General features: G+C 35.8%; 1 protein-coding gene across 4 annotated transcripts in view; it reads left to right on the plus strand.

Annotated features, from left to right (window-relative positions):
• The window catches only part of JMJD1C (jumonji domain containing 1C), a 308,870-nt gene that overhangs the window by 263,088 nt on the left and 31,634 nt on the right, over window positions 1-14,148 (plus strand). For all 4 annotated transcript variants that reach the window (XM_060034933.1, XM_060034930.2, XM_060034931.2 and 1 more), the window contains 6 exons: window positions 2,230-2,354; window positions 3,864-4,007; window positions 4,105-4,291; window positions 4,407-6,091; window positions 8,569-8,741; window positions 9,006-11,215. In XM_060034933.1, coding sequence (XP_059890916.1) covers window positions 2,230-2,354; window positions 3,864-4,007; window positions 4,105-4,291; window positions 4,407-6,091; window positions 8,569-8,741; window positions 9,006-11,215 — 4,524 coding nt within the window. The remainder of the gene's footprint in view (window positions 1-2,229; window positions 2,355-3,863; window positions 4,008-4,104; window positions 4,292-4,406; window positions 6,092-8,568; window positions 8,742-9,005; window positions 11,216-14,148) is intronic.

The following is a 14,148-nucleotide window of genomic DNA, read 5'->3' on the forward strand; positions in this document are numbered from 1 at the left end:
TATACAATACAAATAGAAGACCCAGTCTAATATTTTGAGTTATATACAGGCCAGGGAAAATAATAGCAAAATCAGAAAAATTTCAATAGGAAATTGGTAACTTCACCAGTTATTGAGCTAATTTCACCACTAATTTGAGCTGAATGCCTGAAATGAAATTATAACCACACAGGTGTTTTGTTAATAGGAAAATTTCCATACTGCAGAATGCTTTAGGTGTGTCCTTCCTGGAGAAGGAAGCATTGTTTGCTGTGGAGGGTTGCCCAAAGCCACAGTTGATTTCCTTTGAAGAATGCTGTTGGTATCTGATAAAAGTGGCCTATTTCAGTTTGCCTTCCTCAGCAATGACCACAATACTAGTCTTAGTTTTGTTTCCTTTTTTTTTTAGTAAGTTATAGGTTTGTCTTCAAACCAGTGAGATTTTATGATTCTTAGTGATTTCTTTTCCTGTCAGTAAAATCATATATTGAAAATGTAAGCTTCTTGTGAAATTGAACTGAAACCGCAACAATATGACATGGATACATGGAGTATCGATATTTGTTTGAATGTTTCTAAAAGGAATTTTGTTGAATTCCCATGTTTATCTGAACCTCAACTTCCATGCCATTTAATTTAAGCATTAATAGAGATAATCTCAGTTGTGGCTGCCTTTCTTTGTATGGGTTTTTATAGCAGCAGATCATCTACTTATTAAATTCTTCCTAGGCTAGATATTTTTTAAACTTTTAATCTGGAGAATTTGAAGCATACAGAGAAACAGTCACATGGAAGTTCACCGGAAATATTCTATCCCTGGTTCCAACAACTGTAAAATAAAACCTTGGTAGGTTCTGCCCCACCCGTACTCTCATTTATTTCTGTCAATTTTCAGACATTGCTGTGTTCTATTTTTAAGCAAAGCCACCATACCATTATTATGCTGAAAAATTAATAGTTCCTTAATACCAGATACTGAATACTCAGGTTCAAGTTTCCATTTGTCTCATAAATGTCTTCATTGATTTCACAGGATTGATTTTTATTTTATTTATTTATTTTTAACCTGGGATCCAAAAAATGTCCACAGATTGATTAGTGGATATGACCCATCTATCTCTTTTTTCTTCCTTTCCTTTCAATTTATTTATTGAAGAAGCCAGGCTAATATTTTTTTAAAGTAACTTTTTTTTCCTTGTCATATTCTTAGAGGTGAAATCATTAAGGCAGTAATCCTTTCCATCCTAAGCAGAATTACGTGAGACTGACTCCAGATTCTGTGTGGTGGTAGAACAAGACAGTTAAGATGGTGTGCTGACGGGAATTGAAAATTGGTCATATTTGGAGTTATTCTATAAGCTATTTCTATATTACATTCAGAAAAAGTAATTTGGAGTCTTTTTCTTCCATAGTTAAAAATTCTAAGACTATAGTTTGTATAATAGATTACAGGTATGAATGTGTTTGATTTACAGGTAATATGGAATACTTTCTACAGATGTGTTATTTGATTTATATTTTAGACTGATATTAGCATAGATTTTTTTTTAAAACAGTCAAACATTAAATCATTGATTGATATGTTAAATGTCTTAACTGTAGAAGAAAAGGCATCAATCTAGGAATCAGAAAAATAAATTCAATTCTAGCTCTTTCACTTAAAAATTTATTTAACCTATCAATCTCACTTTCTTAATTTTTATAAACAGGGAAATATCTGAGAGTTTTTGAATAAGATTCAAAAAAATTGAATAAGCATCTGCAAATTGTGAAAGCATTTTGTAAATTGTTAATGTATAACACTATCATATTAATAAGGTGCACCAGAGCCCCCCCTCCACAGTTCTTATTAAACTTTCAAGTATTTGATACCATTTTAGTACCTGTGAATTGAAGAAATTTTTATCTCCATTCTCTTTTGTTTTAAGACATATTTAAATATATATAGATATATGTCTTTTATTATTTATTACCTATTTTCTGAAGGATATCTGTATACATATATAGATATCATTTAAAAAAGTTTAATCCAAAAGTACACCAATACGGCATTTTAGTATTGTATTTATAAATTCAGTTAACAGTCTCTGCATGTTTTAAGACTTTGGCAGCTTTTCCTGTCACCGGAATCAAAATTTTTAGTTGCTTATGGTAAAGTTTTGGCAACTAGAAGGTTCATACATCAAGTTCCAAATTACTTTTCCGTTTCATCCATGAACTCAATCATGTATGATGTGTGTTTTTCTTAAGGTCCTTATTCCTTGAATGGATACAGAGTGAGAGTATATAGACAAGACTCTGCCACCCAGTGGTTTACTGGCATAATTACTCATCATGATCTCTTCACTCGCACCATGATCGTTATGAATGATCAGGTAAATAGTCCAATTTTTGAAAAGAGATGGTTACAATTCACATATTCCATGACTCTCCTCTGCCCCCGCCCCGCAATGGATCAATAGGTTGACACCAAATAATTTTCATCCCTAGGTGCAGTCATGTAATCCTAATAAGTACAAATGTGTCTGATGTTACATAGAGTTCACTTGAGGTCACAGCGAGATAGTGATGCCAAATTTATTTCAACACTGATAAAATCAGTCCCTGAAATGGAGGCATCAAACTCTTATTTGTTTAGTCTTTTTTTTTTTATCAGTAGGTCAGCTAAAACTTTCTTAAAGTCTCAGCTTTTCTGCCCCTCCAGTAATAAAAATATTTCCCAAATGGTTTCTTTTCACGAATGAAAACTTAAATGCACACTGAAGTTCTTTTTACATCAAATTCCAGAGTTGGGATGCTCCCTTAAGTTTTATAGCGAATATGGTGAATGTTAAGAATTTCATAGGGAGTTTGGGTTTTTTTTGTTTGTTTTTTTTTTGCGTTACGCAGGCCTCTCACTGTTGTAGCCTCTCCCGTTGCAGAGCACAGGCTCCGGACGCGCAGGCTTAGCGGCCATGGCTCACGGGCCCAGCTGCTCCGTGGCATGTGGGATCTTCCCGGACCGGGGCACGAACCCGTGTCCCCTGCATTGGCAGGCGGACTCTCAACCACTGTGCCACAAGGGAAGCCTTCATAGGGAGTTTTAAGTTAACAGTCTGAAAGTCTTAATTTTAAATCTTTTAAAGCTGTACTGTATTTACCCCCAGAAAATAGATATTTACACCTTCCTACCTGAGTGGATTGTGGAGGGTGTCTGAATAAATGAGAACCCCCTCTATAAACACTGCAGATGCTTTGGTTAAAATTCTAGTCGAAATGCTAAATAAACTATATCATTTAATTTAATTTTTTTCCTTAAAAAGCTAACAAACTTTGACCTCTCAGTGAAGCATAAAATTACCTTTAGTTTTAAAAATAGTTCTTTCTTTAACCTGTCTTTAAAACTATTATTCATTTATGATTTTTGTCCTTTTCTGCTTCCCATGCTCTACCTTTTTTTTTTTGGCTGCACCATGCAGCTTTCAGGATCTTAGTTCCCCGACCAGGGATTGAACCTAGGCCCCAGCAGTAAAAGCGCCAAGTCCCAACCACTGGACCGCCAGGGAATTCCTGTCATGCTCTACCTTCTTGTTTTATTTTACAGCTGTTTTTGAAAATTACTTTTTATTTTTGAAATACATTTTATGACTTGTCAATATACTCTTGAATAACTCTAATCCTTGTTTTGCAAGGTATACTTGCAATAGATGTATTTGCTTTTTAATTTTTAGTTAGCATGTATAACAGTAGCCTTATCTTTAATGGTTAAAGTTGATTTATTGTAAGTCTGACAGTATCTCAAGCTGATTTCTAAACATCTCTACTCAGGAAAGAAATTGTACCTCATATCACATTGGCTAGCTGATTGGATTTAATTTTTGTTCTTGTTTTGTGTCATGGATTAGGTACTAGAACCACAGAATGTCGATCCTTCTATGGTTCAAATGACCTTTCTAGATGATGTTGTTCACTCTTTGTTAAAAGGTGAAAATATTGGCATTACATCACGGCGAAGGTCTCGTGCCAGTCAAAATAGCAACACTGTTCACGTATGTATGTTGTTAGTGATGGATTATGGTAAAATATTTTCCCTTAAATTACTTAGGATCAGGTAGTGAACAATCATTGTTAATTGGTTATTTTTAGGGTCATTATACACGTGCCCAAGCAAATAGTCCCAGACCAGCAATGAACTCCCAAGCTGCTGTACCAAAACAGAATTCACACCAGCAACAAAGAAATATTCGTCCAAATAAGAGGAAGGGCTCAGATAGCAGTATACCAGATGAAGAGAAGATGAAGGAGGAAAAATATGATTATATAGCACGAGGAGGTAGGACCCACCTTTTTTAAAGGGCATGAGAACATATAAAACAAAAATGCATTTAAAATATACTTATTTAATATTAATTTGAAAGATAAAACTGTTCTTTTTTTAAATCTTATAGAAAATGCTAAAGGTAAAAACAAACAGGTGATGAACAAAAGAAGGAAACCTGAGGAGGATGAAAAGAAACTAAATATGAAAAGACTGCGAACTGACAATGTTTCAGACTTTTCTGAGAGCAGTGACTCAGAAAATTCAAATAAGAGAATAATAAATAATTCCTCAGAGCAGAAGCCAGAGCATGAGTTGAAAAATAAAAACACTTCAAAGATAAATGGAGAAGAAGGAAAATCCCAGAATAATGAGAAGGCAGGAGAAGAGACACTACTAGATAGCCAGCCTCCCTGGGATCCAATACAGGAAGATAAAAAACACGAAGAAACAGAGAAACAGAAGTCTGTTGACTCTCAGATTCAAGAAAAAATGATTATCCGTTCATCAGAACAGGCCACACTTTCTGATCATAATTCTAATGATTTACTTCTTCAGGAACGCAATATGGAGAAAACACACACAGTGGAATTATTACCAAAGGAGAAGTTTGTATCCAGACCACCCACACCAAAATGTGTTATTGACATTACGAATGACACTAATACGGAAAAGGTGGCTCAGGAAAACTCAAGTACCTTTGGCCTTCAGACACTTCAGAAAATGGATCCTAACATTAGTGATTCAAAACATTCAGTCACAAATACAAAATACTTGGAAACAGCAAACCAAGATTCTGACCAGAGCTGGGTCAGTGATGTAGTTAAAGTAGATTTAACCCAGTCAAATGTTAGGAATGCTTCTTCAGGAAATGAAAACCTGAATATGGAAAAAGAGAGAAATCAGTATGTCTCTTACATATCTTCTCTTAGTGCAGTTTCTGTCACAGAAGATAAGCTGCATAAGCGAAGTCCACCCCCAGAAACTATAAAATCTAAACTTAATACTTCAGTAGATGCTCACAAGACAAAATCCAGTTCCTCACCTGAAGTTGTTAAACCTAAAATTAACCATTCCCCTGATTCTGTAAAGTCTAAGCCCACTTTTGCAAACAGCCAAACTGCTGGTGAAAGAAGACTGGCAAATAAGATAGACCATGAGTTATCAAGATGCAGCTTTCATCCGGTTCCTACTAGAGGCAGTACATTAGAAACTACAAAAAGCCCTCTTATCATTGATAAAAATGAGCATTTCACAGTTTACAGAGATCCTGCACTTGTCGGGTCAGATACAGGAGCTAATCACATTTCACCTTTCTTAAGCCAGCATCCTTTTCCTCTTCATTCTTCATCCCATAGAACGTGTTTAAATCCAGGTACCCATCACCCTGCCTTAAGTCCTGCACCCCACTTACTGGCTGGATCATCCAGTCAAACTCCATTACCTACCATTAACACTCATCCTCTGACTAGTGGTCCACACCATTCTGTTCATCACCCTCACTTACTTTCTGCTGTGTTACCTGGAGTGCCTACTGCCTCCTTACTCGGTGGCCACCCACGACTGGAGACTGCTCATGCCAGCAGCTTGAGCCACTTAGCACTAGCACACCAGCAACAGCAACAGTTGTTACAGCACCAGTCACCTCATCTTCTTGGACAAGCCCACCCATCTGCTTCATATAATCAGCTTGGACTTTATCCAATTATTTGGCAATATCCAAATGGAACACATGCATACTCAGGACTTGGTCTGCCTTCTTCTAAGTGGGTTCACCCAGAAAATGCAGTTAATGCTGAATCTTCGTTAAGGAGGGTAAGTTAAGCTGTGGTTTACCTCATGTCATATATTTATTAATCAACATATGTACAAGTGCTTTTTTCAGTATCCCATTAATTTTTTAGATTTCTTATTATAAAATATGCTAGAATTTTTGAAACAGTTATTTTTCTAATTATGATGAAACTTTTGATGCTTAGTAACTTTAGAACTGTAAAGCTAAAATCTCAGAAAAGCCTATTTATTTTTTTAAAAAGCCAATTTAAAGAAGTAAACCTCTTAAGTTATTTCTTATATACTTAGTCTTCATAACTAATTATATATCCGTAATTATTTTGCTCAGGTAAATTCCTAGAAGTGAAACTTCTGGATATAAAGTTTGTGTAAAATTGGAAGGCTCTTGATGTGTATAATCAAGTTATTCTTAAAAGACAAATTGTTATGTTTCCCAGTTAGATACATTATATTGATGTATACTACAAGCTATGACTCTCTAAGCCCCTAGTTCTCTTAAGGGTGCCGAGGCTGGAGAATCCTGATATTTGGGAGTGAAGTTGGGGCTGAGAGTCTCTCTGCCTGACAAAGTATTGCTGAAGGTGGGGGACAGGGCTCTTTCTTCTTCCTTCATGCGCTGTGTGGTTTTTCCAGCCAGATTAATTTCCATGCTAAGAAATGGTTGTTGAGGGCATTACCAGCCCCATTCTGAAAACTGGGGATTGGGTGTCACCGTTAAACTCTAGGAGGCAACTTAATCCTTGGCGTGGACCAGGATGCTCTTCAGGTTTTCCCCAGAATCTTTCAAAACACATTTTATTTATTTTATTGTGGTAAAAGCCACAACATTAAATTTATTTAACCATTCTAAAGTGTACAGTTTAGTAGTGTTAAGTATATTCACATTGTTATGCAACAGATATCTAGAACTCTTTCATCTTGCAAAACTGAAACTGCCCATGAAACACTAATTCCCCTTCCCCCTAAGTTCTTGGCACCCACCTTTCTACTTTCTGTCTCTATGATTGTCTGCTTTAGATACTTCATTTGAGTGGACTCGTACAGTATTTCATGTAGCATAATGTCCTCAAAGTTCATCCATGTTGTAGCATGTAACAGGATTTCCTTCTTTTTTAGCTGAGTAATATTCTGTTGTATGTATATAGGTATATACAGGTACCCTTGTAATCTGTATAACTTCAGATTTCTGGATCTTGTAGAATTGAGACCTTATTTTAAACATATATTTGATCCTATGTACATGTATATATATATTTTTTTTTCTTGTGTGAGGTTTATGTATATTTTTAATCTAAGAAATTTTATAGCAGCATATCTTTGGTGTGATATCATATTGCTTTCACATTATCATTTTGAGATGTAAAATGTATTCCCTTTGGTAAAACCAAAGGACTGTATTTTCCCAATATGTGATTCAACACAGTATAACTCAACAAAGCATTTTCTGGAAGAATTTCAGTGAGTCATAGTATAGAAACAGTTCTTAAGCAAGTAATTAGATAGTTGTAAGTCTCAACATAGAGATCAATGTCACCAGATACTCACTATGAGAAAGGCAGCATGTTGATATTAAAAAAATTAATTTTGTTGTACCTCCACACCTCCAAGTTTAATGGTCCATCTATAGCTTATAGTGAAATGGAGTACAAATGGGCCTTGAAAATGTAATTTTCTGCCAAATCTAAATAAATTATGACATTGGGAAAATTATTATTATTTTTTTTTTTTTTTTGCGGTACGCGGGCCTCTCACTGTTGTGGCCTTCCCCGTTGCGGAGCACAGGCTCCAGACGCGCAGGCTCAGCGGCCATGGCTCACGGACCCAGCCGCTCCGCGGCATGTGGGATCTTCCCAGACCCGGGCACGAACCCGTGTCCCCTGCATCGGCAGGCGGACTCTCAACCACTGTGCCACCAGGAAAGCCTGGGACAAATTATTTTTGACAAGAAAAATTGGCAAATAAACTTGATGAAATCTGGTGAAATGTATTTTAGCAACATGTTTTCTGTTTTTTTCTATTAGCAGCATATAGTCTTTTGGTGTTAGAATCTTAGGAAATCTTAAAAGCTAGGTTCTGTGTACATCATTTGTAAGTTAAAGGCAATGATTTCAAGATCTGCAATCAGTAAATAAATTTCTGGAAATAACTTTTTTTTTTTTTTTTGGCAACACCGCACAGCATGCTGGATATTAATTCCCCAACCAGGGATCAAACCCATGCCCCCTGCAGTGGAAGTGCAGAGTCCTAACCACTGGACTGCCAGGGATTCCCTGGAAATAACTATTTTAATGCTGATTGATTTTTTTCATCATATGGAAAAATCCATATAACTCTGTTAGTTACTTATTTGTCTGGATATTTCTCATAAAATAATAAATATACTGCTATATTAGTATGTCACATACTTCATAAATATACTACTATTAAAGTCCTGCTGTGATACTGTGTTTAGCTTTTTCTAGTAACTGAAGGATGATTTTAAAAAATTTTTTTGATAGAATTCTCCCAGTCCTTGGTTACATCAGCCTACCCCTGTGACCTCAGCAGATGGTATTGGATTACTTAGTCACATTCCTGTCAGACCTTCCAGTGCAGAGCCTCATCGGCCTCTTAAAATTACAGCACATTCCAGTCCACCATTGACAAAATGTTTAGTAGATCATCATAAAGAGTAAGTTCACCAATGCTTAAAACTTGTCTTTTATAATTTTTCTTAATTCAGTTTATAAATAGATAATTTTAACAAATGTCTTAAAACTGGGCTGAGTAATAAGTACTATTCTTCTGTTTTTATATTCCTTTAATTTTCTTAGTAATATTATAGCACATGCAAAGTCGTGTTTCACTTTTATGATAGAATAGTAACGCATAGAAGCTATATTTGTATTATACGAGAAAAACTGTGTACAGAAACCTTTGTGTATTTTCTTTGCAGAGAATTGGAGAGGAAAGCTTTTATTGAACCATTGCGTTCTGTTGCATCCACATCAGCCAAAAATGACCTAGATCTAAATAGGTCACAGACGGGAAAAGATGGTCACTTGCATAGGCATTTTGTGGATCCTGTATTGAATCAATTACAGAGACCACCCCAGGAGACTGGAGAGAGATTAAACAAATATAAGGAGGAGCACCGTCGAATCCTTCAAGAAAGTATTGATGTTGCTCCCTATACAACTAAAATCAAGGGGCTTGAGGGTGAGAGAGATAATTATTCCAGAGTAGCATCATCATCCTCTAGCCCTAAAAGCCATGTCATCAAACAAGACAAAGATGTAGAATGTTCAGTATCAGATCTTTATAAGATGAAGCATTCAGTGCCTCAGAGTTTGCCTCAAAGTAACTATTTCACTACATTGTCTAATAGTGTAGTCAATGAACCACCAAGGTCATACCCATCCAAAGAGGTTTCAAATATTTACACTGAAAAACAGAGTAATACCCTTGGAGCAGCAGCAGCTAACCCTCAGACTCTGACTTCGTTTATATCATCTCTTTCAAAGCCTCCACCTTTGATTAAACACCAACCGGAAAGTGAAGGTTTAGTAGGCAAGGCACCAGAACATATTCCCCATCAAATTGCTTCTCACTCAGTAACAACTTTCAGAAATGATTGTAGGAGTCCTACTCATTTGACAGTTTCTTCTACAAATACACTCCGGAGTATGCCTGCTTTACATAGAGCACCCGTATTTCACCCACCAATCCATCATAGCCTGGAGAGAAAGGAAAGCAGCTACAGTAGCCTTTCCCCGCCAACATTAACTCCAGTGATGCCTGTAAATGCTGGTGGGAAGGTTCAAGAATCACAAAAGCCTCCAACTCTGATTCCTGAGCCTAAAGACACTCAGGCAAATTTTAAGAGTTCTTCTGAACAGAGTTTGACAGAAATGTGGAAATCTAATAATAACCTCAGCAAAGAGAAAGCTGAATGGCATGTGGAGAAAAGCAGCGGAAAGTCACAGGCTGCTATGGCATCTGTCATTGTACGTCCACCTTCTAGTGCAAAACTTGATAGCATGCCAGCAATGCAGTTAGCTTCCAAAGATCGAGTTAGTGAAAGATCTTCAATTGGGGCAAATCAAACAGATTGCCTCAAATCAGCAGAAGCTGGAGAGAGTGGAAGAATCATTCTGCCAAGTGTGAATTCAGACAGTGCTCACATAAAATCCGAAAAAAACTTTCAGGCTGTCTCACAGGGCAGTGTTCCCAGTTCAGTCATGTCTGCTGTAAATACAATGTGTAATACCAAAACGGATATATTCACATCTGCTGCCACTACCACCAGTGTTTCCAGCTGGGGTGGTTCAGAAATAATTTACTCTTTATCAAATACCATTTTGGCCTCTAAATCTTTAGAATGTACCTCTTCGAAAAGTGTCAGTCATTCAGTGGCTCAAACACAAGAATGCAGGGTCAGCACGACAGCTCCAGTTACACCAGCCAGTAGTAAGACAGGAAGTGCTGTTCAATCCAGCTCTGGGTTCTCAGGCACAACTGATTTTATCCATTTAAAAAAGCACAAGGCAGCACTGGCTGCAGCTCAGTATAAAAGTAGTAATGTCAGTGAGCCTGAGCCTAATGCTGTGAAAAATCAGACATCTTCAGCCTCCCCTCTCTTGGATAGCACTGTAGTCTGTAGTACAATTAACAAAGCAAACTCTGTAGGAAATGGGCAAGCATCCCAGACAAGTCAACCAAACTACCATACTAAACTGAAAAAGGCCTGGCTTACAAGACATTCAGAAGAAGATAAAAATACTAATAAAATGGAAAATTCAGGGAATTCTGTATCAGAAATTATTAAGCCATGTTCTGTCAATTTAATAGCCTCTACATCGAATGATCTACAAAATAGTGTAGATAGTAAGATCATAGTTGATAAATTTGTAAAAGATGATAAAGTCAATAGGAGAAAAGCCAAACGAACTTATGAATCTGGCTCTGAAAGTGGAGATTCAGACGAAAGTGAAAGCAAATCAGAGCAAAGGACTAAAAGGCAACCTAAGCCAACTTACAAAAAGAAGCAAAATGATCTTCAGAAGAGAAAAGGTGAAATAGAAGAAGATTTAAAACCCAATGGGGTTCTCAGCAGGAGTGCCAAAGAAAAAAGTAAATTGAAGTTGCAGAGCAACAATAATAGCGGTAAGTAAATTAATTACTTTTTTATCTCAAGTAAAATGGGCTGTAAGTTCTTGCAATAATGATGGTGTTCTCTAAAACTTAGAGAGCTTAAAGGCATCTTTGACTTCATTTGTATGCCCTGGTGTAATGTATGTGCTCATTGACTTCATTTCTACAAGTACCCTATAAGAGGAAATGAGAGAAGACCTATCAATATTTCTCCATTTTCAAGAGACTTGTAGAAATATGTTTTTACATAGCACTCAGGTTGGCAAAACCCCAGTGTGTAATTTAGTAGTTACTCAGAATTTTGACCATTTCTAAAAATTGTCAAAAGGCAGTTATAGCTATACACTAAAAGTGGATTTCTAATACAGGCATACCTTGTTTTATTGTGCTTTCCAGATATTGTCTTTTTTTTTTTTTTTTTTTAAACAAATTGAAGGTTTGCGGCAACCCTGTGTCAGGAAAGTCTGTCGGCACCATTTTTCCAACAGCATTTGCTCACTTCATGTCTCTGTCATATTTTGGTAATTCAGACTTTTCCATCGTTACGGTATAATATTTGTTTTGGTGGTCTGTAATCAGTGGCCTTTGATGTTACTATTGAAAAAAGATTATGACTCATACTATTGAAAAAAGACTACAACTCACTGAAGGCTGAGATGTTGGTTAGCCTTTTTCAGCAATAAACCATTTTTAAATTAAAGTACATGCATAGTTTTTTAGACATAATGCTGTTGCACACTTAATAGACTGCATTATAGTGTAAACCTAACTTTTATGTGCACTGGGAAACAAGAAAATTTGTGTACTTTATGGTGGTGGTCTGAAACTGAACCCACACTATCTCCAAGGTATGCCTGTATTAGGTATTTACCTGTAACAAGATAATAGTTGAAAAAGAATTCCTATTCACAAAACCTTCCTTGAAGTCCCACTTTTAGAAGAGAACTACTTCAAGGTAGTGTGGATGTAGCCCATATTTCACCCTTTGTCATCTGGAGAAAAATTGAAAACTTAAAAAAAAGAAAGAAAGAAAGAAAAGAAAATAATGAAATTACCTTCTATTTAACTAATAATGCTACTCATTCAAGCAGTCCTTAACAGCGGGTAAAAGTTAAATAAACGGGATTGGTGGTTTTGTTTGTTCATTTCTATATTCAAGAAGAACTTACATAATAAGTAAAAGTTTCAAAACTGATAATATTTATATTTCATTTGTGGCTACAACAGGGCAGAATAAGTGATACTTGCCAGTAAAATTCACTATAAAGTATTTCTGTATGTTTTTACTCTAGAAGTAGTTTTTCTCAGTTTGCTTATTTTTTTTTAGGTATGTTGCACAAGGCAGAAAGCAGTTAATAGTTTCACTATATCCATGTATTCATCCACATACAATATATGAAATATCTGACAATGTGGACATTCAAGACGTACTGTAACAAGCATTTGGATGCTTGAAGGCTCTTATTTGGGCCTTTTTACTGAATGAGGTTTTTCCCACATGCCTGTGTGGAAACCAGAGGCAAAGTGAAGGAGAGAAAAACAGGAGGATGGAATCGTAGAAAAGGACAGTCAGAAAGTGAAAGAACAAAGGAAAACAAGCTCAACTAGAGACAGGCTGACAGACTGAAATGCAAACATAGTAAGAAGAAAGAAAGAGGGAGATTGACAACGAAGGATACAGGATACGTGCCATTTATTTGAGTGTTGGATTGCATACTGTGTTGTAATGTGTTCTGCTTACTTCCCCAGTGAATTCAAGAAGCTTAGTGTGGTCAATAATTGTTTCTCTTTTGTTTCACAAAACATTTCTTTTGGTGTCGAGTATTCAAATACTGGAGTTAAACTTACAGAAAACAGAAATAGGACTCTTCCAGCTTTTAACACTTAGAATATTCTTGAGAAGTTAAATTTATAAAATTAACTCTTAATGAAGTACATATTCTGTTTTCGTTTTGAGACTGTGTATGTACATGTTCCCAAGTAGGTTTTAAGACAAAGACTGGAATCAGCACTTCCCCCTCCAAGTTGTAATGCTTAGTCAAATCTCCCCTACATAGTGAATAACATTTAGCATCAGACAGGCTATTTTAAGTCCCATTTACTCCCAAGTCCAAAGTAATATTAAGTGACTATTAAATGCCATCTATTAATTATGGGCAGAGTTGACTTGCTTTTGTTCTGGGCTATTTAGAAAAGTTCTCTAAATTGGGAGTTCATAAGTTCTAAACCTGAGTGGATTATCTCCCTCATGGATTAAATATGATCTTTATCCTTTTAATGTTCATTGGGGTTGTCATCAGTCATAGTCAATCGAAAAGAGTTAAGTCTGCACTTAAAGAATGTAATATGATTGCATAGACTATTATACATGTATAATTATTACACAAATACGCATATCATAGTTTTTAGTACATTCTAAAGCCAGGTACAATAGAATTTGCTTTATCTGCTGTTTTAGAAAATCTTCATATCTGCTGCCTTTTGTTACTGATAATTAAAAGTTGGATGCTTTTTCGCGACTAGTTTTTTACATCATTTTATGTACTGAAATTTCCCATCAGATTTAAATGTAAGTCCTGTGACACACAAAATCAGTGGTTTAACTGTTAGCAGAGTTCATTTCTATATCTCAAAAAATATTTTTAAGGTGAAGGCATATCAGAGGTTAAAGGTTAGCATGTATTTTTCTCTTATTTTCTTCCTCAGTTTTCTGTTGCTAGAGCAGCTGCTTTGAGGATTTACTGATAGAGAACTAAGGTTGAAAATGTTCTTCTGGTATAAAGGAAGAAGAAATATCCATTGAGTTAGGTATTTTTCGTTGACTAAGTGTCTAAATCTCAAACTTTTAGATTTTAGATGTTACCAGTAAATTATATATATAGAATTGAAAAATGGAGTTTTATTTTATTTATTGTACAAATAATATTACAGTAAAATTCATAAAA

The sequence above is a fragment of the Delphinus delphis genome, chromosome 16, assembly GCF_949987515.2.
Source record: "Delphinus delphis chromosome 16, mDelDel1.2, whole genome shotgun sequence".
NCBI lineage: Eukaryota > Metazoa > Chordata > Mammalia > Artiodactyla > Delphinidae > Delphinus > Delphinus delphis.